This window comes from Diceros bicornis, chromosome X, assembly GCF_020826845.1.
Source record: "Diceros bicornis minor isolate mBicDic1 chromosome X, mDicBic1.mat.cur, whole genome shotgun sequence".
Taxonomy (NCBI): domain Eukaryota; kingdom Metazoa; phylum Chordata; class Mammalia; order Perissodactyla; family Rhinocerotidae; genus Diceros; species Diceros bicornis.
Genome location: NC_080781.1, coordinates 78,672,628 through 78,697,568, shown reverse-complemented (window position 1 = coordinate 78,697,568; position 24,941 = coordinate 78,672,628). Strand labels below are relative to the sequence as shown.

Sequence of the window (24,941 nt, the reverse complement as noted above, 5' to 3'; positions counted from 1 at the left end):
ATTTTCAAGAACACACTTGAAAGAGTGTCTTCTCCCACAATCTATTCATTTCAATTAAATCAAGAACTAACGTATTTGGTTAAAACTTTCAGTGAATAATTTAGTGAAAGTGTCAGTTGATACTCTGAAGAAGAAATCTAGCTTTTGAAAGAAAGCAGTAGATTCAGGAAAAAAATAATAAATCCATCAAGCAATACAGTCACAGTACCATATAATCTAATATTAATCCCTCCCTTCTCCACCCACACACCTATTTTATACAAGCCTTAAAGTCAAGTCTATACTTCATCTTTTGAGGGGGAAGGAGACACGGGGGGGGAGAGAATTTCTAACTATCTCAGAGTGTAAATAAGAGCAATGCTACAAATTGTTAAGCTATCTTTGGAGAATTTCTACCTCTGACCAACACCTGTGAAAATGTTAAGATATCATTATCCCATATAGAGCTTTTTTTTTTTAAACTAAAGCATTTGTATTTTCCAGCATTTATGAATTACATGATGGACAAAGCTTTACTAGTATGTGTCATTATGATTTAAATATTAAGAAAGGAAAGGCTCCTAAACTGATCTTGCCTATTTTCTCACTAACTAAACCACAAGCCTAGAATTTGATTTAAATATTTTCACAATTCCCAAAGCTGAATGGGTTGCTCCTAGACTTCAAATAATCACCTAGCATTGTAGGGACGCTGACAATTTCTCAAAATCAAATATAATAAACATTCTCCAGCTGATTCTCTGAAAAGAGAAGCTGGAACCCAGAAAGTTTACCTCTGAGAACACCTACAAAACACAGTGTTTTGCAGGGGATTCGGCAAAATGGATGATGTGAGGTCCCTGTTCCTGTTACTATTTGGACACTGCTATTCTCACCAAAATATATTGCTTAACAGGGCCTGCCCTGCCACCCCCATCAAAGCTCCACCCCATAACTACTGTTAATCAACAAATTATACATGCAAAGAAAGTAAAAACCCTTTAGTGGGTCTCCTGTGGTTGCAGAAGAAGAAGTGACAAAGCGCTTCCAACTGCTTCTCAACCCAACAGCTGTAGCCTCAACACTCTAGGGCTCCGAGGGCCTTCTGACAGCCTGTGCTCACAGGTGCTCCTCCTCTTCTAGCACCAGCTCAGTGACTCTGCAGCAGGAATTTTACATCACCATAGTGTCGAGGTGAAAGCTCCAGTGCCCTTATTTCTAAAGGAAATCTGGTCAGCTTGAAGCAATGAAAACTAATCTGAACACAGTCATTGGCTGGGAGCACATGCTCAGCAAAACAAAGGCTGGAATCAAAAGTTTTTGTGTGTATATATACGTAAAGAGAGAGAGACTTCTGCCTGCATTTTGTTACCGGGACTCCTAATTTCAGAAAATAATTTATAAAATGTCATAAGTTGTGGGGGCCTGGCCTGGTGGCATAGCAGTTAAGTGCACGCACTCCGCTTCAGCGGCCAGGGGTTTACAGGTTCGGATCCCAGGTGTGGACCTACGCACCACTTGTCAAGCCACGCTGTGGCGGCATCCCATACAAACTAGAGGAAGATGGGCACGGATGTTAGCCCAGGGCCAATCTTCCTCAGCAAAAAGAGGAGGATTGGCATCGGATGTTAGCTCAGGGCTAATCTTCCTCACTAAATAAATAAATAAATAAATAAAATAAAAGGAAATCAGTTTTAAAAATGTCATAAATTGCTATATAGCACTTGGCGAGAAATAGAAGTAACAGTAAGATAATTCAATTGCTCAATAAATATTTATTGAATATTGAAGACTAAATGTTAGGGAAATATGCTAGATACTGGAGATAACATTGATCAGCAAAACAAAAGCCTCGTCCCCACCTTCATGCTGCTTATAAAATTTCCACAGCATTTTAGCATTTCCATAAAATTATAACATACTTTTGCTCATTTTTGCTCTTCACAACAACCTCGTGAGGACATTCATAGGTCCATTGTATGGATAAGAAAACAGAGACTTATTAGACGTTAAGTGATTTGTTTGCGATCCTAGAGCTAGTTGTTGGTACAGTAAGGAATTAAATGCAAGATTTCTGACTACAAATTCAGGGCTCTTCCACTATAGCAGCATTTCCAAAAGTCTATTTCATGCAATACTAGTTCTCTAAACAAAAAGATTCCTTTAATCAAAAAAGACTGAGAAATCTTGTATAGTATATCTTCTTTTATAGATTCATAGAGCAAATTAACAAATTCTAGGCTCTGAGAAGACCTGTGGTAAACAAACTTGCTTATTTTTATTTAACCCCATGTTTTCCAAACTTATTTGACCCCAAACACTCTCTGAAGAAAAAAACTGGAATCCACGGTGACTCAGGAACTGATGATAAACTAGTGCATTGGATGCTGGGTGAGGAGTGGGTTGCAGAAAGGACATGTATGTTGGCGAGTTACACAATACATTTCTAAATCTATGCATGACCATGAATGTGCATGACTGTAGAAGACTATGAGGCCTTTTTATTCTCTTCTCACTAGATATTATGAAAGAAATGGGCAGGTGTGTGTGGTGAGAGAATGGTGCCTATGTGCATTATCAGGATGATGGAAAACTTAGGATACCAACAAGAAAATGGAACTGAGAGAGTTCCCCTGATCCTCTTTCTTAGCTACCTCCAACACTTGCTCAGGATTGAGAAGATCAAATCTTCCCCTAATCGAAACTTCCCTTAATGGCTGGCACTAGGGCAGGAAATGTAAAAGATAAGCCTGGAGCATCTTGTACTGCTAGAAAGTAAGGAAGTACTCAAAAAAAAAATCCACAATGATGGGAGCATGTAAAAAGAGCTCCTGGGGCCGGCCCCGTGGCGTAGCGGTTAAGTGCGCGCACTCCACTGCTGATGGCCCAGGTTTGGATCCCGGTCGCAACCGACGCACTGCTTGTCCGGCCATGCTGAGGCCGCGTCCCACATACAGCAACTAGAAGGATGTGCAACTATGAAATACAACTATCTGCTGGGGCTTTGGGGAGAAAAAGGGGGGAAAAAAAGAAGGAGGAGGATTGGCAATAGATGTTAGCTCAGAGCTGGTCTTCCTCAGCAAAAAGAGGAGGATTGGCATGGATGTTAGCTCAGGGCTGATCTTCCTCACTTCCTCACAAAAAAAATAAAATAAAATAAAAAGAGCTCCTAATGGCCAAAGCTGGAAAAATTTAATCAATAAAATAAATATTGTAGTATTGGATTATAACCCAAAGTACAAAATAATACGTGGGAGTCCATAATGAAATAAATGATTACATAAATAAATAAGAGAGAAGAGAAAAATTTCTTGTGCAGAATTCCAAATGATTTCTGTAGATATTCTGCCCTTGGAAGGTGAAATATAACTCCTCATCCCTTAACTGTGGGCTGCACATAGTAACTTCTTTCCAAAAAATTCCTAAGAGTACAGTACAAATAGGGAGGGGGAACAAGTAACTTTGCAGTGAAGAAATCTGACAAACACTACATGAACAAGGTGATCAAGTTCAACCTCAACAGTGATAAGTCATAGTGATAGTATGTACCCTTGATAGGATGTCATGCAAATGGCACTTGACCTCTGTGATCTTCCTCCCCAAAACCCAATTTAACAATGAGAAAAACACCAGACAAACCCCAATGGAGGGGCATTCTACAAATACCTGATCTGTACTCCTCAAAAATGTCAGGGTCATCCAAAACAGGGAAAGTCTGAGAAACTGTCATAGCTAAGAGGAGTCTAAGGAGACATGGTGACTAAATGTAAGGTGATGTCCTACAACCTGGAACAGAAAAAAGACATTAGGGAGAAACTGAGCAACTGTGAATAAAGTAGAAACCTTAGTTAATAATAATGTATCAATAGGAGTACATTAATTGTGACAAATTGAGTCATTAATTGTAGGATGTCGACAATAGGGAAACCGGGTACAAGGTGTATGGAAAGTCTCTGTACTACCTTTGCAATTTTTCTGTAAACGTAAAGCTGTTCTAAAATAAAAACTTCATTAAAAAAAAGAACACTGCCTCTAACCATCCTTGTGCCAAGCTCACTTTTATTAGAAACTGCTTTATCTCTACAAGAATTGTAGTCAAACTTAGTTCCAAAAATCACAAGCAGTAATTTTTGAAGAGGGAGAGCTGGACAAACACAAATTAAGGAAAGCACAATTTATTTATTTATTTATTTATTTACTTATTTACTTATTTACTTATTTATTTATTTAGTGAGGAAGATCGGCTCTGAGCTAACATCTATTGCCAATGCTGCTCCTTTTTTTTTCCCCCCAAAGCCCCAGTAGATAGTTGCATGTCATAGTTGCACATCCTTCTAGTTGCCGTATGACTAAGAGGGACGCTGCCTCAGCATGGCCGGACAGCGGTGCATCGGTGCCAGCCCAGGATCCAAACTCAGGCCGCCAGTAGCAGAGTACGTGCACTTTACCGCTAAGCCACGGGGCCTGCCTCAGCACAATTTATTTTTAATGCAATCCCAAAGTAAAAGATGTATATACCATTTTTAAATGGGCTGCCTCAAACAAGTGTCCCAAATCCCTCATGTAATAATATTCTGAATTCAGCGGGTGTTTTATTGCCAAATGTAAATCATGATTAAAAAATAAAAACAAGGGGCTGGCCCCGTGGCTTAGCGGTTAAGTGCTCGCGCTCCGCTACTGGCGGCCCCTGTTCGGATCCCGGTCGCACACCCAAGCACCACTTGTCCAGCCATGCTGAGGCGGCGTCCCACATACAGCAACTAGAAGCATGTGCAACTATGACATACAACTATCTACTGGGTCTTTCGGGAGAAAAAGGGAAAAAAATGGAGGAGGATTGGCAATAGATCAGGGCCGGTCTTCCTCAGCAAAAAGAGGAAAATTGGCATGGATATTAGCTCAGGGCTGATCTTCCTCACAAAAATAAATAAATAAATAAAATAAAATAAAAACCATTATCTTCTTTATAATTAATGTTAGAGATATCGATATGTGATTTAATGGGTATTTGTAAAACTCCTACAGCATAAAGAATATAAAATTGTTATTTTTGTTATTTAGGCTAACTTCATTTCAAAGCAGCATAACCTACAGATCTGCTGACCAACTAACTATATCACAGTAATATACCACTTGACTAGAACTAGCCATTTAAAATAAAAATGTCCAAATCATTTGATTTTTCATCAAATAAAAATCAAAGAATAATTTTGTTTATATATTTAAATGAAAACATTTTCTATGCAAAGAATATTTTGTAATGATAAAGAAGTTCAAAATGTCTTAAACTATCCTAATTGTAACAAACCAAATCATGGCTCCTATTACTAGCAGGCTTCCATATTTTATACGTTTTAACAGCTTTTATACATTTTTTTAAAAATCTGGACTATTGTATATATCAGATGATCTAGCACTTTGTATCATGAATTACGAATAATATATCACTTATATGAATCTATTGATTGAGCTACATATTTTTTTTACATCCCGGTTTTCTAATTTTTTACATTTTATGGCTGAATAATTTTATACTTGCCCCCTTTTGAACATTAGAATTAGTTAAAAAAACAAAAATTCCAAATGATAATCTAAAGTAACAGCAGATCTTTGGTGTCCTAATATGCTGGGAGGAGAACCCTTTGAGCAAGTGTATTCTTTGTATTGAAAGCTCGTTGTTATCAAAAACAGAAAGCAGGACACGTCTTTAGGGCACTTCACATGTATCTACAGGACTTTAGAGCACGTTGCCATGGAACATAATTCCTTCAAGGACTAGAAACCAAAGAATGGCCATTTTGGCATAATAGTCCCATTTCTTAACATTATTTTGTAGCATTCATCAAGATGTATTACAAACCCTACCAATTTAGGGACAATGCACTGCCTTTTCAAATGCATTCATACTGGGTCTTAGAATCAACTCCGTTTTAGCAACTAATTAGTTACACTGACAAACTTTTAAGAATAGGGCTATACAATTTTAGAAAATGTCACCACTCTCTTTGTAAATTAATGATATGTTCCCCATTGCACAATAATAGGTGGTTATCAGCCTTTCCTCTTTATCCTGTCTCAGTCATTTAGTTAAATCTACCCTGCGCCCTCCGGAGAAATTCATGGTCTGTCACCCTACTTACTGGTGTCTAGATTTATGGATATTTTAGCAGTCCCTTCATTTTCACATCACTAGGCAACTCTTCTAAGTTTAAAAGAAAGGACAGACTTCACCTGAACATTCAGACAATATCTTGCTACAAAAGTCTGTTTTCCTTCTATAATTCCACTTTCTTTTCATTTATATTAAAGAAATACACATCCTGACACCTAATGTATTGCACCTTCACATTATTAAATGTAACATGCAGAACATTACATTATTATGCTACACATGGCCAAGAAATTTTAGTATTCACGGGATTATGGTAATTAAGTCTTCCTTCACTTTGGGTGATGTGACACTTGCTTGACTATAATGTCACTCCACTTAAAGTCTGTGTAAACAACATTATCTTAGTCACTCTGCATTACATTTCCAACTGTGAGCAAAATTACAAGGTCAGAGTGGACAAGAATGTAGGTAATCCCAAGGAAACATCATGTAAATGACTTGCTCAAGGTTCAAACTGGGTTTTCAATAATAACAAAAAGGAATATTTTCTATACTAATATTATAGTATTATTATCTAGATGCCATCCGTGGCAAAGCACATAGGTATTCTTGAAGGCAGTGGTAAAGACAAAAGTGTCCATGATTTTGATGTTTTGTGGATAAAAGATAAACGGTGTTTGCCAAGACTTTGTCCAGGCTAAGAAAATATCAGGCCTCAATAAGGAGTCGGACATAGAACAACTGCAGATCGTTGCGTAAATAAAGGGCCATTAACATCTCAAATACAAATAATGCGTTTTAGAAACACAAATGATAAAGGCAATACAACAATACTTATTTTCCTCCTTTCCTGTTTTTAATAAATACTTAGCAATCATAATATTTATTTAAAAAAAAGGAGAGTACTGATTTCCCAATAGTCTTGTCAGGCACTTCGTGTATTATGTCCAAGAGGTGCTGTCTAGAAAATGCTCTGACCTACAGAAACTAGCTTAAAGGCTTTGGGATATCTTGCATTTTAAGTGACTTATTTAGTGCTTATTGAAAAAGTTAGATAACCTGATTAAATTTCCATATGGAATAGGTAGGACCTTGGCAAAAATAATCTAGATTAACTTGGCATAAGTTCCTCTTCACTGAACTAGTAGAAGTAACACAGTAAGCAAAATAGTGGTTATCAAAGAATGCTTCAATTATAAAACAAGGTGCCAATTAGTAAAAATAGCAGTGGAAGTTCTTAAATATGGGCCCCGCACTTAGTTCACAAATAGGCCAAAGTGGGTAAAAACCCTCAAAAGCAATTTATGTGGGATTCTCTAGGCTTATTGTCACATTTGAACAATGAAGTATACACATGTGAATTGTATTAATCTGGAGATCATCTGAACAAAGTGTGTGAACCACAATTTTCTTGTAATATCTGATGTTGAAACTCTGTAGGAGGTCAATTCACTTCCTAGGAATGCCACAGTCACAAAATTTTCCCAGGACTACTTATAGAAAGAGAGGGCTCTAAAAATGTCTTCATCACAAGAGATTAACTGATTTAGATTTTGTTTGCCAGAATTGCCACCTTCCATAAGTAGAAGCTTCACTAAAAACATAACTATGTCCAATACAGATAAACAGAGTTTTCTTTTTAAAAGTCATTGAAAATAATAGGCATTCTGTGCTAGAGATAAGATATACTTGCGTATGTGAATGTGTGAGTGTACGTGAGTGTGTTTGTGTGGTACATTTGCAATTCTGGGAGTTGAAATAAAATCAGTTTCAACTGACTCCCTTTTCTACTTTAATCTCTTACAATATTAGACAGTTAGGTTTCTAACTGAATGTTCTTTCCAGTACACATAGAATCTAAGAAACCCTGAAAGCTCTTTGTTAAACCTCAGTATAAAGATCCAGATCTTTCTAATCAAAAGTCTCTCCAAACACAAAATCCAATTACTCCCTCCAAAAAGAAATATAGAATAGTCAACCTAAGTCCTCCCTCTACTTTAAGTAGCTATGTGCAGCACCATAAAAGTATTGTTGGAATCAAATCTTAAGTGAGCTGAAAGTGTGGAATATTCTCTTCTCTGAATGTGAAACATGAATAAAAAGAGCTTGAAAAGAAACACAAAGCCATAACAAACAGTGGTTGAGCTTTCATTGTGTTTCAGCATTTGTAATGTGATGCTTCAGAGCGGGAAACATTAAAGATGAATTCAAGAAGGTGTGTTGCCACTGTCTAGTCCTTACATCGCTGAGATCCTGCTCCCATATTTTATCCCACTTCCCACCCCCAATTGTCCTTGAATTAAGAGAAACACAAATAGGATAAACTTATAATCTTAACTAAGCTAGAGTGTTACAAAGTTTTCACAAATTGATAAAATTCAATTTTGTCTTTATGTTTTATGCACAATAAGTAAATTATAGCTTCAAGGAAAAGATAAGATATGTATTATACACCAAAGGTTATAGTATGTCTCTAAGACATTGCTTAGTCCAACATCCTAATTTTACAGATGCAGCAACTGAGGTCCCAAGCCACAAAGTTATTTGCAGGGTTCTTTTTAAGTCCATAGACTTCTGACTCTTTTTCCAGAGCTCTTCCTGCCATACCACACTTATCTCATCAAATGACACTTTATGTGAAAATGCTTTGTAACCTGGAAAATACTTTACACATTTTAAATAGTATTCTTATGCTTATCTAAACTACACGTTTTTAAATGAAGAATGATGACACAAATAGTATCAGTAAACATTGTTATGTGCACTAAGTGATCAGAGGAATCAATGTTTCACGTTTCACCTGTTGGTGTATAATCATGAAAGAGAATCAACAAAAAGAATTATTTTTTTTCTTCAAAGTAATGGTTTGTTAAAAATATCTACTACAGGCGCCGGCCCAGTGGCATAGCAGTTAAGTTCGTGTGTTCTGCTTGGGCAGCCCAGGGTTTGCTGGTTCAGATCCTGGGCATGGAGCTACTCACTACTCATCAAGCCATGCTGAGGTGGCATCCCACGTAGAAGAGCTAAAACTCTACAACTGTGATATACAACTATGTACTGGGGCTTTGGAGAAAAAAAAGAAAAAGAGAAAGAGTGGCAACAGATGTTAGTGCAGGGTCAATCTTCCTCAAAAAAAAAAAAGAATGAATAAAAAAATATATCTACTACACTGGCAAGAATGTGGGAAAATAGGAGCTCTTGTATCATGCTAGTGGGAGTATAAATCAGAACAGCTTTCAAGAGCAATTTGGCAATAATTATTAAAGTTGAAGATGTGCATAGCCCACAACTCAACAATTTCACTTCTAGGTTTACACTCCAGAGATATTCTCCCACATGGGCACAAGAAAACATGATGACCATTACAGCACTGTTTATAATAATAAAAAATTGGAAACAACCTAAATGTCCATCAATATAGTAAAGAATAATGAAACTGTGGTGTGCTCATACAATGAAATAGTATAGTAGACAATTAAAAAATAAATGAACCAGATCTACTTGTATCAACATGGGTAAATCTCAAAAACATAATGTGAAAACAACAATTACAAAAGAATAGCATAGTATCAAACCATTCAGGTACATTTTAAAAACAAAAAAATCAATACTTCACATTGTTTGTGTATAAATACACATGCAATAAAAAACACACAGCAATGATACACATCAATTTTAAGATAGCGGTTACCTCTACTGAAGGGTGGAGTAGAACAGATATTAGTGTTAGTCATATCATTAATGCATTACAGATACATATTTTTTTTAATTGAGCTCTGAATCAAACGTAGCAAAATGTAGACCTGGTTATTGGTCCATAGGTGTCCCTTATTATTTCCTGTTCTTTCTATTTGAACTATTTTATAATTAATCTTGTTAATCTATTACACAATCAAAATGATGCTACCAAAATTGATTTCAGAATAGAAATGCCATTTTTCAATGTCAGAAAAAAAAATATATATATAGAATGAAATGAAACTTTCTTGTAATTAGTCTGATTCCAGTTGTCAGGCTATAAAATATATTGATCCAAAGTATATGAACTTTGAAATCAGACTGCCTTGATTCAAATGCTGGATCTGGTAGTTGTAGGCTGTGTGGCATTAGATAAGTCACTTAATCTCCTCTGTACCTTGGTATCATCATCTTAAAACAAGCACCAGAATTACAGCACCTACCTTCTGGGGTTGTTATGATGAATAAATGAACTAATACATGGAAAATCACCTGGGATATCATGCTTGGAAAATGTTAGATATTATTATGTTCTGACAAAAAAAAAAAACTTACTAGTTGTTCATCAAATTTTATCCTGAATTACCTTATTTATATGTCCACACTGGTTGAACGCATCAAATAATCACTAATTTCTTAAATTGTCTACCCTTGAGGACTAACCAATTAACTGAGAATCTTCAGTTGTTAGAGTTTTTAGGGAACAGTTTTAATTAATACATTTAAACATAGTCCATCCCTATCACACAACAGATTACTTGTGGTCAAAACTATCCATTGATCTAAAAAGGGCAGCACTGTCTACTAAAATTTGATTTCAGTAAATATGAGCTGTTTTGCACATTGTCATATGTGTTGACCAGTTGTCCAACAATTTCTCATCTTTCATATGTGTCTGTGTTAAGTCTGTGACTAGAATAATTTGTCAACAAATGAGGGGTTTTTTTTAGTTAATTTAAGATTTGAGATTGTGCATTCTTTTGTTCTTTCTTTTTTACTTTTCTCTTTTTTCTCAAGTCCTCTGATAAGTTTCTCATCAGAAATGATAATGTTAACTTACCATCTTGACTAAGGATTTATGGTACAGATCATAGGGGACTTTAAAGCAGGTTGAGCAGTGGGGTCTTTTTCTTTTTCTTTTTTTTTTTCCTAGAGAGATTGGAATTTAATTGTTTCCTTTTTAGACAAATATGCTTTCGGATTGTATGCCCCGTGATGAAAGGGGCATACAGATGTCAAAAGCATTGTAGCACAGTGGGATTATGTGCTAAGGTCCAGGGCAGGACAGACAAACAAGCCAAGTCTTAGATCAGTCAGTTACCTCTCAACAAAATCCCAGATGACCAACTTGTGTTTTATCTTTGCCAATGCCTACTAAAAGTTCAAATGAAGTTTTGTTGTGTTAACTACTTACATTTCTTTATTTCTTATTTTAACCATTTGTAAAAATAAAGGAATTTTGCTAGATAAAATTGAAATTTGTTTCAAGGCAAGGCAATTTAAAATAAAACAACACATGCTATATACATTGCTTTCTTCCTATTAAAACACAATAAATTGAGCTATAAATAAAAGCCTTAATTATGTTATGTGACAGAACCTATCCTTAAATATTCTCTTTTGAACATGGCAGTAATGATCTTTCATACTGCATTTTACTGGTAAATATGAAAGCAAAAAATTCATAATTTTATCTTAATTTTCAAACCACATTAAGGGAAAACTATCTTGGATATTTCCGTGTAGTAAGAAAAAATCACGAAATGCATAACCACTATTTTGAGTACCAGAAGAATTATTTACAAACACTCCACTTATTATTTATTTACTTTACATGAATTTTCTGTCATCAGGATCTTCGGGTGCATCTATAACATACTGTGATTTTTTTTAAATTTCAGTACCTAGAAGATTTACAATTTTAAGCAGAGGTCGCAAACTGACAGCCCATAGGCTAGATCCAGACCACAGATGGGTTTTGTTTTGCCTGCATAGTGTTGCTTTTTTTGCTTTTTATTGAGTTAGTTACCAACATTTAAGAATTAGAGAATTTCATATAAACATCTAGATTCCCAGCTTCTTGTAAAACCAGATCTAACAACACTGGGCCCACTTTCCCACATGGTAGCAATCAGCTGAGCTGAGTAACAGCTGCCACCTTGGAAAGAATATATACTCTCTGGGTCACCATAATCCCCACCACTCCCTGTTCCTTATGGTCTTTCATTTATGTTACCAGCCTTGCCTCAGCAGGCATGAGAGTTTGCGACTCTCCTGTTTCTCTGTAGTTTACGTGAGTGAATGAGTACATATACTTTCAAAAACATTTCATGGTTTTTCCCAGATTACAGTAAATATAAAAACTCATTACTTAGATATGTACATATGTAATGTGTATTCTGATTAATCTAGAAATAAATCTATGCCAGTTATAAACGACTGTTATGCTTAATTAAAAGAAAGAAGTTGACATTAATTTGCAAGTCATTTTACTAGCAAAATAAAAATAAAGTCAAAGTAAGTTTCAATGCCTGAATTCAATTGCATTCATATAAAATCAAAAACAGTTACTTTCAATATCCCAAATCTAAACTCAAAACTCAATCCATTTAAAATTTTTCAGTTAAAATCATTCATTTATGAAATCTACACACTGAAGTCACTGTCGAATAGAAAGTTTGGCACTTAAGGAGGCACATCCACTGCTTCAGGTCACTTGGGTATTATTTAGTGTGCATAATATTTAAAAGTAATATTTAGTATAGAAAATGTCCTAGATATTAGAAATACTACCACAGTGATTTTTCTATGTTGAGAACCCAGGATAAATAACATGGTGTGGTCCCCATCTCCCCCACAATCCTATGACATTTTTCTTGTAGAAATATATGGATAAAACATGCACCAAAGGCAGCCCTGAAGGAAAGAGTTAAAAGTCACCAAAGGGTGATTTAACCTGAGAAGGGTGTGTGGAAGAGAAGAGGGGGCACTATTTCCAGGCAATAACAAAACATACTTTAGTATCATGGGTTTCCTTCCTTCTCCCTTGTCTCTCTGAGTTACTGCCCATTCTTTTCCCCGTTACAACCTAAATGGTATAAGGCATGGAGCAATATGGTATCTCTGATTGCAATTTAACTGAAATTGTCATGGATATTTTAAGAAGTTTCAAGCGCAAATCTTCTTAGATTTCCAAATATTTTTTAAAAAATGTATTTTTAGAAAAAAATAATTTCAAATATTTTAGAACTACTAGCACGCCTACAAAATATATCTGTGCCTAATGCTTAGAACAACTCCAGAAGATTAGAAGGCCTAGTTTTTTTTCCATTATTGCTGTAGCACACTTAATAGCCTGTACTGCCCTGTAAAAGTGAATGTACCTTCCCAAGCATTTCAGAGCCATGGGACGGGAGAATTACTTTCCCATTATTTTACATAGGTGTCAGGGTTTTTATGTCTGTGATCCTAACTCAACCCCCATCAACTTCACAGCCTTACTCTAGTTTCTGCTTTAGTTCCCAGGGAATGAGTTGCTCCCTGTGGCTGGTAATCATCTCCCCACTGCAAAGCCCTGGGATCCACTCCCAGTTAATAGATACGAAAGATCACTAACTGGTAATAGTGAAAATGTGCAGACTTCAATTAACTAGAACCCTCAAATGGATAGACAGGCTCTAATTAGCAATTTGAATTTCATTTTTCTTATTATTAACCAAGGATTAAGCAAGATTCAACATTTGCTGCTGAAAATTTTAAATGGCTCTACTTTCCTACCTTAGTAAGTATAGTACAGGGAACAAAATTATTGAAGTTGGGCTGAATCTGTACAGGCTCCAGGAAATACCCAGGAAGTTGATTTTTAAAAAATAAATACATAAATACCTGTTAACAGCTTGTTTTCTTGTCATTTGCCTCTTCCTTCTAAAAGGAGAGTGTAGCAAAAAATAAATAAAACTGGTTAATTGAGAGTTCTGGTTAGTTAGCTTCCAATTAATCAAGGCTTTATTATATTTCACAAAAAAAAATCTTCTTAAATTCTGCAGAAATTTTAGATAGTTTACACACAATGAAACACCAGCAGGGAAGAGCACAAAGAAGGTAGGAAAGCCTGAATTGCTATTAGATAGTGTTTTAAATATATGGATAATGTTATTACATTTCTGGTCTAATCCCCATTGAGTAAAGAATAATATGAAATGTCATGTGGTTTAGGGCTTTTCTATATATGAAGGCAAGGAAATAAGGTTATAGATTTCTGTTGAAGAAAATGGCCTCGGGTCGTAACAATTCCAAAAAAAGATTCAGCAATATTGTGTCTTTTCCCTTTCTTTCAAGAGCCTTCCTTCCCATCCCATTGGGTATTCCAATACTTTTTAGGGACAAAAAAATCCCCTTTTAGTTTTCTTTCTCATTTTTTATTTGGCCAACAGGATGATGAAAGTAAGCCAATATCAATGTCATGCCTTAATTTCTTAAACATGGAGCCATTAATCTCACAGCTCACTACATACTTATTGCTGAAGCAATACTGAACTATCTTACATCTTCCCCAAAAGGGTTACACATGCGCGCACACACACAGACACACACACAGACACACATACACAGTCATACACACACTCACACAAATAAGTTAAACACATACAAAAGAGAGCAATAAAAAAAATCCACATAATTAGCTTAGTTAACAAAACAATCATTCTTTCCAGTAGTATAGTATTTCCTAGTGTTCCCAAACCCTTTAATGAAGAACAATGCAATCTAAAACGACGTGCTAAATAAAACTATAAGGACTGTAATTTGGCTTTTTTGAGCCTTAGTGCACTTCTTAGTAGTACAGAAACAGGAACCTCCCTATAATGCCCACTACAAATATACACAGTTGGTTCATCACCCCTTTGTAATGTCTTCTTCTAATAGCCTTTTTAAAAGTCTCCTTTCAAGGTTTTTGTTGTTTGTTTGTTTGTTTTTGAAAGGCAACTGCTTAAAGGTCTGTAGAAAGATTTCCAAATAAACCACAAATGCCAACATTTATCTGGAGTTGCCGGGCAAAGGAGGTGGGAGTGAAGGGAGGTGAGTCTTTTTTTCACCTACTCTTGTGTTCTGTCACTTGATTGTCAGAACTATTTGATTTTGCTTTATAGTTCACTCACTCAACCTGTTTTGAAATGACAGTTTCTTAAAGTAGAATATACTCATAAATATACTCATATATACCAAGTCAATGATAATGCATACTTCCTTAATGCAATGGGCTATATATCACTGGACTGGAGGAATTTTTTTCCTTTTTACCAGAGATCCCCTTCTCTTTTCACTTATAAAACTTTCTGAACTCAACAGAAGTTTTTTGGCTGTCACCATAGGTGTATAATTATACTAAGTTAAAAATAATAAAAACCATTTAAATCTTCTATGGCCTGAGCTTCACAGATTATTTAAGCTTAGACTTTAAAATTACCAAATACTGAAACATTCTTGTTAGAATCATCTAATAAATATATAAATGTCCGTGAGTTAACTGTTCTTTTACTAAGGATTTAAAACTTTCTTAGAAAATTAGGAGTTTACCTTGAATTTTGAAATTTTCTCATTTGTCTTATCAAATGTGAGAGTGTGTTTTACAATACTGCCTAACACTAGCTATAACTCTAGAACTTTAGGGACTACAAGTTAAAAAAAAATACTTTATTTTTGACATTTGAAATAAAATCTGGCTTCTATATTTCTCACTTTGTTCTTTCTGTGATGTCAACTAATTTATTTTAGAGTTCCTTATAGTTTGCCAAATAATCAAGATTTTGGAAAATTTTACTGAATAAGCAGATGATGCTACAAATATCATCAGCTCAGTATAAAACAGCTCTTATCTGGGTTTCCTGGAGTTGGCCTAGAATGTTTTGTATCCCCTCTAATTCCTCTTTGTCTCCTGAAGTTACATTTTTGCTACTTCTCCCCACTTCTAAATCTGCCTATGAAATTAAAATCATGAATTAAGGGCCTGAAATCCACTAAAACTTTTCTTTGTGGCTGAAATATACATATGACCACATTCTTATGAAGCGACTGACAAAATGGGGTTACACATATTCAAGAACATTGGGTCAGATGCTATACTCAATATAGCACCACCACCAATAGAACCATTACCAACTGACGTCCTACAACATACGGTGGTAAGTAGTAAGGGTGTCTACACAGCTCACCAGCTCCAATCACCATCATTGTTGCACTGCAATAGGACACTGATTATCCTTACTATAGAGAGACCTTCCTCCCACATACAAGTTATGACGAGGTGATTCTGCCCTGGCTGAGACTCAAGAACTGAATAATAGAGAGTAGGCTATATTTTGAGTTTGTCAAGATCATTTTTACCCTGTACCACTGACAAATTCTTCTAACTTGTAGTGCGTAAATGCAAGGCAACAAAGTTAATGGCAAGGGTTGCTACTCAGCATGCTCTTTTCTGATTGGAGTCAGTTTAGTAGAAAAATCAGAGAAATGGAATTCTTACTTTTGAAACTTAGACCACAGAATCACATTTGACAATAGAGAAGCAGCATACAAAACACATGAAAAGAGGCAACAAAATATCACAAAGTACGGAGTCCAGTTAAGAACCCACAGACTCACTGGATTTAAGTATTTTAGTCCTTTTGAAGATAAATTAAAAGTTCACCATCAAACATCATATAGTAAGTCTTACCTGTGATGTGAAGGTAACTAAATAGAGTGCTACTTTTGCTAATTCTTCAAACAGGGGAAATTACTTAAAACGGAGCATTTTAAAAATACAGTTAAACTTTGAGGTGATCTACTCCAATAGATTTCAAACTGGACTCTAAAGAACTTCAATGAAGTGCTGGTGGGTAGAAGAAAGAAAGACAAGAGGGAGCCATTCCTTTTTGTCCCTTAAATTAGTGAAGCTCTTCTTTTTCCTATGTGATATATTGGGTGTCTGAACTGCTCTAGTTTACTGCCCACCACCACCATCACCATTTAACAGATGAGAAAATTAGCCCCTGAGATGTTCAATTATTTGCCCAAGGTTACATAGGAAGTTAGTGTCAGAAGTCTCCTGACTCCTAATTCTTGCTATTGCTCCTGAACTTGTCACCCTGCTTCCTCTATACTATATTCGGTAACGACTTTTTGAACTCTCCCCCAAAGATTGTCATATCTGTTTTATCCTCATGGGAACATAATAAGGTCAAGAGATATGCTACGCATTTAGACAGTAGAAGAGACAAGACAGGATCTGTGGCTCCCTTGATCTCTAGGCCACTGCTCTTTCTACGCCACACTACTTTTAAAGCAGACTGCAAATTGGCAAACCAGGCCTGCCAAATATATTTTCTTGGGTCTGCCCAGAGCTTTGAAAATCTGGAAGTTTCACATAAAATCTGGATTTCTAGTAGGTTCATTAAAAAAAGGAGATCTGGCAATACTGGTCCCACATATTTACTGGCTCAGCACAACTAGATGAAGTAGAGAAGCAACGGCTACCTGTAGACAGGGCATGCACTCTTGCAACCCCTAAAGGTCCCACAATGTCCTATGATCTTACACCTGGCCCTCCAAACAAATTTATGTTATCTCCATGGTTCCAGTAGGAATCTGAGTTTTATGACCACTATTTTAAAGTTTGTGGGTATAATTTACTAAAACATTAGTCAGTTTCCCCAAAGAAAATGTGAGCTATCTGGAAACTTCCATATGTGTGTATGCTATTGAGTGAGGGTGCACTAAAAGTGCTAGATTGTTTATCTACCTACAAAGTCATATGCACTTTCTTTAATGAGGAAAGACAAGGCTTTGACCCTTTAAGTAGACAACATTTTATTATTTTTTCACATATTAAAAGGCACCTAAAGCAAGCTGTGTTAGACAAAAATAGATTCAATAAGAAATAAACTCTGATTACGCTCAGAGAAATAATATCATTCAATCAGAGTAGTAGCCATATATTTAAAATTACAAAAGATCAATAAAATGTTTCCTATGCTTTGATATATGTATACATTGTGAAATGATTGTACACCTTAAATATATACAATTTTCATTTGTCAATTGTACCTCAATAAAGCTGGAAAAAAAAATGTTTCCTATGCTTTGAAATAGGAGTCAGCTGTTAACCTGGCTTATACTGCCATATTTTGGAGACTAATAAATTAGGCTTTAGCTGTTCCTTACACAGACAAAATCTTTTAATCATGTCACTTGTTTTTCTGGCCCAATACAATGAACAGAATGTTGATTTGGGAACAAACGTAATAAATAGGACATGAGTCAAGTAACGTTCCACCCCTCCCCCCAACCTCATCTGTAGAGGATAAATGGCCAGTAAATATGTTTTGGTAAAACTTTTTTAAGTTCTCTTTGGAGACATGATTAAATCATGTTAACTGTTGCGTTTCCACTGCTGGAGCTTTTAGGGAGCTTTGCTCAATCTTAGCTAATAACTTTATTCATTTTATTTGTTAACTCTTACTCCACAACGGCTGTTATAAAGCTATTTAATCTCTTCAGGAATCCTGCAAACTCTTTGACAAGCATGTATGTCAAAAGAAAAAGGAACTGAAAATATCTTTCACTATAAAAGTATAAAAATAAAGGCCTCTATATTTTAGGCCTATTTAAGTTTGCAGAGGACATCCAAACAAACTCTTGATCACTTAAGTCTCCAAAGGCACAATCTTCTGACTTAAAGCCCAAACAATTAAAACTGACAATTTACTCTTTTCAGAAATTTATTTTTCCTAGGACTATTTGAGAATAACAAAAACTTTGGTCATATTAAATATCTACTTATTCTGAAAGACTTTGGTGCATAAACTTGACTCTTTTTAAAAGTCAATGAGATTTAAAGTCAGAGTCTAGAGAAAAAAGAAAAGGAAAATTGAATATGGGATGGGGTGATAGTAAAGATAAATAAATATATGGCATTTGTAAAATTTGTTTGTAGGAGAGGGGGTTTCAGGATATATATATATATTAACACAGGCTGCCAATATAACTTAAAGAATGCAAGACTCTATGCTAGTTGTCTCTAACAGAGGATCCTTTATATAAACAGTACTTTATCAGTCCAGTTTGAGGAGCCTCAATAGATTCAATGATATTTCTCATATGTCCTACAATAACAAAGAATCTCAGAGATTGGATTATGGTTCAGAGCATCAAATGTATTTTTCAAATGATCATAAAAAATTAGAATAACTTGTTCTTCTCACAATACAACAGTAATTATTTCAGTATATACAATATACTGAATGAGTATATGTCCAACATACAATATGAGTATATGTCCCAGCAAGGATGAGGTTAATTAAATATCCTTAGTGATACTATCAATGCATCCCAAATAGTTTTTTCCATAACATTCTTCCACATAGTCAAACTCAGTAAATATCAGTCACATAAATGAACTCTGATTATTAGATTACCTACCTGAAATCATTTATATTGCATAAAAATTTAAACGTTAAAATCCCTCAAAACCTTCATAAATTTTAAATCACATAATGCTGTGGCATCTTTGTACACAATATTTCTGTTGGAAATTTTTCTCCTTACAGTGTTGCTATCTATGTTTGTAGGATTGGCTAAAGAAACCATGAGTGACCACTTGAATCTTGTCCTTTGATCTGTAAGGGGGTTTTAGTCAGCCTTTTGTAACAGATTTTTTCTTTTCTGTTTTTTTGTTGTTGTTGTTGAGGAAGATTGGCCCTGAGCTAACACCTGTGCCAATCTTCCTCTATTTTTGTATGTGGGATGCCACCACAGCATGACTTGATGAGCGGTATGTAGGTCCATGCCCAGCATCCGAACCCGCGAACCCTGAGCCGCAGAAGTGAAGCCCACGAACTTAACTACTATGCCACCAAGCCAGCCCCTGTAAGGGATTTTTTAATATCTCTTACATAAATTAAACACTGTTATGCTAATTATATTTCACATCTTCCAATTAATGATCATGTCTTGCTATTGTATATTCAGAATGACTCACAGAAAAGGAAATGCTCCCAAAACCAAATGAATTTACAGTAGATATACATTAAAGCCCTTGAGACATTGGACACAATCACTGCTTTATCAGTTTTTAGTTAGCTTTGGGTTTGATGGTTTAATATCACACTGAGATGACAGTAAATTGGCCTACTTCCTGAATAGTATGCTGCCTAGGTAGAGAACATAGTGGCAGCCTCCCATTCTGAATTGTTGATTAAAATGGTGTTTCTTTCATAGCATTTGTAATGATGTGTAAATATTTTATCTATTTACTCGTTTTAAATCTATCTTCCCTACAAAAATGCAATCTCCATGAAAGAATGGGTTTAGATTTCTTGTTCATTGTTTCACTCCAAAACCAAACAGAGATGCTGGCACAGAGTAGGCACTAGTCAATATTTGTCAAATGAAGTGAACACTGGCTGTGTGAAGGCGAACTTGACTCTTATTCAAATTCATCACTGTAGAGTCTTCAAGCTTATTTTCATAAAACATATTTTAAGAACTCATTTCTGCTATACAGCTCTGATTTACATCTTTGATGATGGTGCTTAATTTATATAAGGACAGTCTTGGTGTTTTAAAATCTGAGTAAACTTTCATTGAGTAGCAAAAGTTGATCAGAAACATCATGAGCCCAAACTTAGTTGATGGCATCAAATATACTGAATTATTGATGGGTAATAAACATAGATTCATTATAAAGTTATTCAGAGAGAAAGAACATTCTAAAATTTATTTTAATTATATCTTAACTTTTTCTAACATTTGGCTTATTTGTTTAGAGAAGCTTAAATTAGATGTGAAATGTTGACAGTTATGTAAGCAGAACTCAGCTAAGCTGTTTCTAAGAAAATGAGTTCATTTGCCAATTGATTATTCTGGTAATCCTATATGGTTTAGCCTAGCTGCAGATGACGACAATCAAGCAGGGTCAGAGCAAAGGAATCTTGGCTTGGACACGCTCATAATGTATTACTAAGTGGTGGGAGTGGGAATGAAGAGGATTACTTATTTCTGTTAAATCCCTTATGTTCACCCCCTGACTTAATCCCTGACAAGTGCCACTCTACTATCGTAAAATAAAATAAAATATAAAGCACATTCCTCACCAATGAAGACACCAGAGGCAGATACTTAAAATTACAAATGATTACCTTTTGAAACACTAGATATAGCTCATTTACATGTCCAAAATCTCATGTAAATGAGATTTACAGTAACACCTACTGTTATATAGTTTTACAGTTAACAGAGCTTTTTTTCCTTCATTAACTAATGTAGTACAACTATTCTGTGTGCAAAAGTGGGTTTGAAACACTGTGCCACTTTTATATATGTAAAAGCTGAGACTGAAGGGTTTTTAACGTGATTCAGTGTTCTTCCACTTCTTGTTGACAATATTTATCTATCTGAATATAACTGAAATACCCTTTTTTCTTGATACTTTTTTCCTTGATCATCGTGTCACTTTTATGACATGTAAAGAATCAACTTCTTTAAGAGCTAAAGGAAGCTCTTAAACATGCTTATAATTGATATCTAACAGTTTGTGCAGTGATCCCACAGAGGCCACATCTATCTCCTCATCTTATGATAACAGCTTCTTAGTTCAATATTTATTCTACAAATGCTGATCATCAACTATGTACAAAAGGCTCTTTGCTATGGGCTATGGAGAATACAAAGCTCTTCAAGCATGATTCCTGATATCAAGAATATTACAATCTAAAAAGAGAGATAAATCATGGTCACAAATTGTTACATTGAAAGTCTGTGAGTGATAAACTCCACATGACTTCCCGGAGTAGAGTAGGCACTTAAAAATATATGATGAATGAATGTTGAATGCATGGATAATATAAACTAAGTGCTATAAGAATTTAGATGAAGGTATAACTTTTACCTGGACAGTGGTCATTGAAGTCATTATGGAAGAGAGGAAATTTGATTTGCGTCTTGAAGGATACATAGGTTTTGAAGAACAAAGAAAGAGGAGAACAATTCTTAGGAAGTTGAAACTGGCAGTATGGGCAGAATGAATTGCTACAAGAGAGTTTGGAGGTGAGACCAGGTAGGAGGTTGATAGAGATAAGAATCAAAAGAAAGGGACATGCGCAACAGAAAGTCTAAAGCTAGCATTAGTATGACTTAAAGCTTAAATTAACATGGAAACAAAGTACAGAATGGAGCAAAGGAGAACTCTGAGCTTATGACTTTGTTTCCTTGAAAAGTTGTTTTCCAAGTTCCGCGAAACCAAGTTATAAATGAATTTTCCAACAACAACCTATTCTGGAAGCAGTAGTGTTAACAAAAAGAACGTTGAACAAGGCATAAGGAGACTTGGGTATTAGTTCCAACTACACAACTAACTAGCTGTGTGACCATGAGCAAATGACTTCCCCCTCCAGATCCCAATATCCTCATTTGTAAAACCAGGGTTGGATAAATTGACCTCTCTGGCCCATTATAGCTCAAATACCCTATGGTTCTCTGATTCATAAGTTGATGACTACCTGCCTAAAATACAGGTAGATGAAATTGAAATTCCTCTGAGAAGTTAGTGGCTATTGCATCTTAGTTGCCACTCTTGAGACATACTTTTTTTCCTTTGATTCATAAATAGTTATTGCAATGCCTGTCAGTGGTATTCAGCTAAGGGGCATATCTTTTCTATGTTTCAGAAAAGCACTGACTGAAAATTCTTCAGACAGTTTACTTCACAGAGGAAATCAGGAGAGCATTATTCTGTTCACATACTACAGAAAGATGGACTTGAAAAGCTGAAGAGTGCAGGTGTTAGTTTCAGCAAGTTTCACTTCTATTGAAATTTATACATCTCTTTTACAATAATCTGTATTGTAATAAAAACAGAGTTGACATTATCTATCTATATGTATATTGAAGTGAGTTTATTTTCAATTAGATCTTCTTCAACCTTTGCTCTTTAAAGGTTACGGAAACTCAGGATTCTATCCTGTCTTCACAGCTCATACCTTGTACTCCTAAGGTCAATCTAATTCCCCTTTTCAAATGCTACATCTTTTTTTAAAATATGGTAACCAGAACTAAACATAATATTCTAAGTGGAGTTATACGAATGTCCTAATCTCATCATATATCCTGTAGATTTTTAGATCTTTCTTAAAACCATGCATGCAGGTAAAAATAAACTGTCATTCAGCAAGAAAGCCACTGTTATTTTCATTTCTCCTCCAGGCAGTTAGTTTTATCTTGGACTTCCTGATTGGAAAATTCCTATAAATAGAGAGAATGAATTACATAGTTTGCCTAACAGTTACACAGAGAAAAACACGACACTCCTACTGACTGCTGTCTACCATCCTGCTTCATCCTCCTTAGATAAAAGTGAAAGGACATAACAATATGTACATTTTCATTTATTTATTGATATGTTCAACATTACCTAACAACATGAGCATCTGTTGATTTTATCATTTAAAATGCAAACAACTAAAAGCAAGAACCATAACAAATGGAGATCTTGTAGTGTCTAGCAAAAGACCATGTACACAAAAGCACCTAACTACAAAATGGTTATAATAACATTTAAAAGGACTGTGAAACTTTCTGGCCCTTACCTCTGCTGTGAATAAGTCACTGTATTCCTTTCTAATAGTAAAATCAGGTCAAATAATATGCTAATCTTAACCTTAAACCTGGTTGCCTCATTTTTTTTTATTTTTTAAATACATAAACTGAATTACAGATCCTTCCTCTCTGCTCACATGGCCTCTGTTATAGCACTCAGTCATATGCTTGTCTCCCTCACTAGGCCGTGACTACTCGAGAGCAACAAAACCTAACTACTAAACACCTCCTTGATAAAAAATCAGCTCTAACATTAGAAAATATTATTAAAGTCTTTAGAAGACACACGTTTAATAAAAAGTATTTGAGGTGATGGTATTTATTTCAAATGTAAATGTCAAGATAAAGCTCTTTTTTTCCAAGTCATATCAAATCTTTGATGTAATGAAATATTGCTTTTTAATGGAAGTTTAAAATTAATATTTAATTCTTTATTATGTTTATTATTCCCCAGATTTTGACAAATACTACTAAAATCTTTATGAACACAGAGAGTTTGAATTTTTGATAATATCTGATAATAATACTTTTTATCTTGTTGCAATGCCATAAATTTTGAATTACAGAAAATTTCCTGCAACTGAAACTTCCTTCCCTAAGGATTATTGCTGTATTCCTTCCACACCTTCTATAGTTAGTTTTCTGTTGCCTCAAAAGTGTTCATTATCATCTCACACAGGTATTTCTATGCAAGTTTTTGCCTTTATCTCTTGATTCCAATCAAATAAAGGAATACTTTTCCATTGGTGAAAATCAATATACTGACACTGTCTTCTATTTTAGGTGTCAATTTTGACATTTTGGCAAAATCAAACAGGCCCACCAAGTCTCCAAATAAAATTTCTGATATATGGGTATCCAGGCAGCTTATTAAAATATAAATCTCTTAGCTAAGTTCACATCAAGGGTTACGATTGGTGCTAAATGAGTACCTATGAAGGTTGTTAGCTATTTCACTACCTAATATTTGCTTTTGGCCATTCTGTTTGTTTAAGTGACTAGTGGAGTGTTTTTCTCCTTTTCAGAAGCTGTCTGTATTACTCTTTTTGTATATTTACCCTTTTCACTTTATCAATTACTAGAGGTTACTCCCATAACTATCTTCTCAAATAATGTATAAGCATCTTCTTTATTCAAACATACTTATATGTATACTCCACCTGTTAGAAGATATGCCCCCTTAAGTCTAAAACTTCACCAGGCATGCATTTTTTCCTAAAGTTTCAACAGCAATCCTGCCACGAGGTTTTAGAGAAAACTCTTCCTATCACTTTGTCTCTTGATTCAAACAAAATTTTAACAGAAGGAAAAAATGACAAAACAAAGAATGAAAGAAAGAAAAGAACTCCACTGTCCTCTTAGTTATGTGAATATAAATCATTGCTAATGGAAATGATTGAATGCTCCCCAGCATGTGTTGTGGGTCCTTCCTACCCATCACATCATGCTTCTCCTGATGTCTTTATAGTCACCCCTTGTTTAG

The 24,941-nt window shown here is 35.2% G+C and overlaps 1 protein-coding gene across 8 annotated transcripts in view; it reads right to left on the bottom strand.

Annotated features, from left to right (window-relative positions):
* DACH2 (dachshund family transcription factor 2) overlaps positions 1 to 24,941 on the bottom strand; it is a 495,523-nt gene that overhangs the window by 339,885 nt on the left and 130,697 nt on the right. For 5 of the 8 annotated variants that reach the window (XM_058536286.1, XM_058536287.1, XM_058536291.1 and 2 more), the window contains exon 2: positions 13,715 to 13,753. The exons of the other annotated variants lie outside the window; for them this stretch is intronic. In XM_058536286.1, the coding sequence (XP_058392269.1) occupies positions 13,715 to 13,753 (39 nt within the window). The remainder of the gene's footprint in view (positions 1 to 13,714; positions 13,754 to 24,941) is intronic. 8 annotated transcript variants of the gene reach the window in all.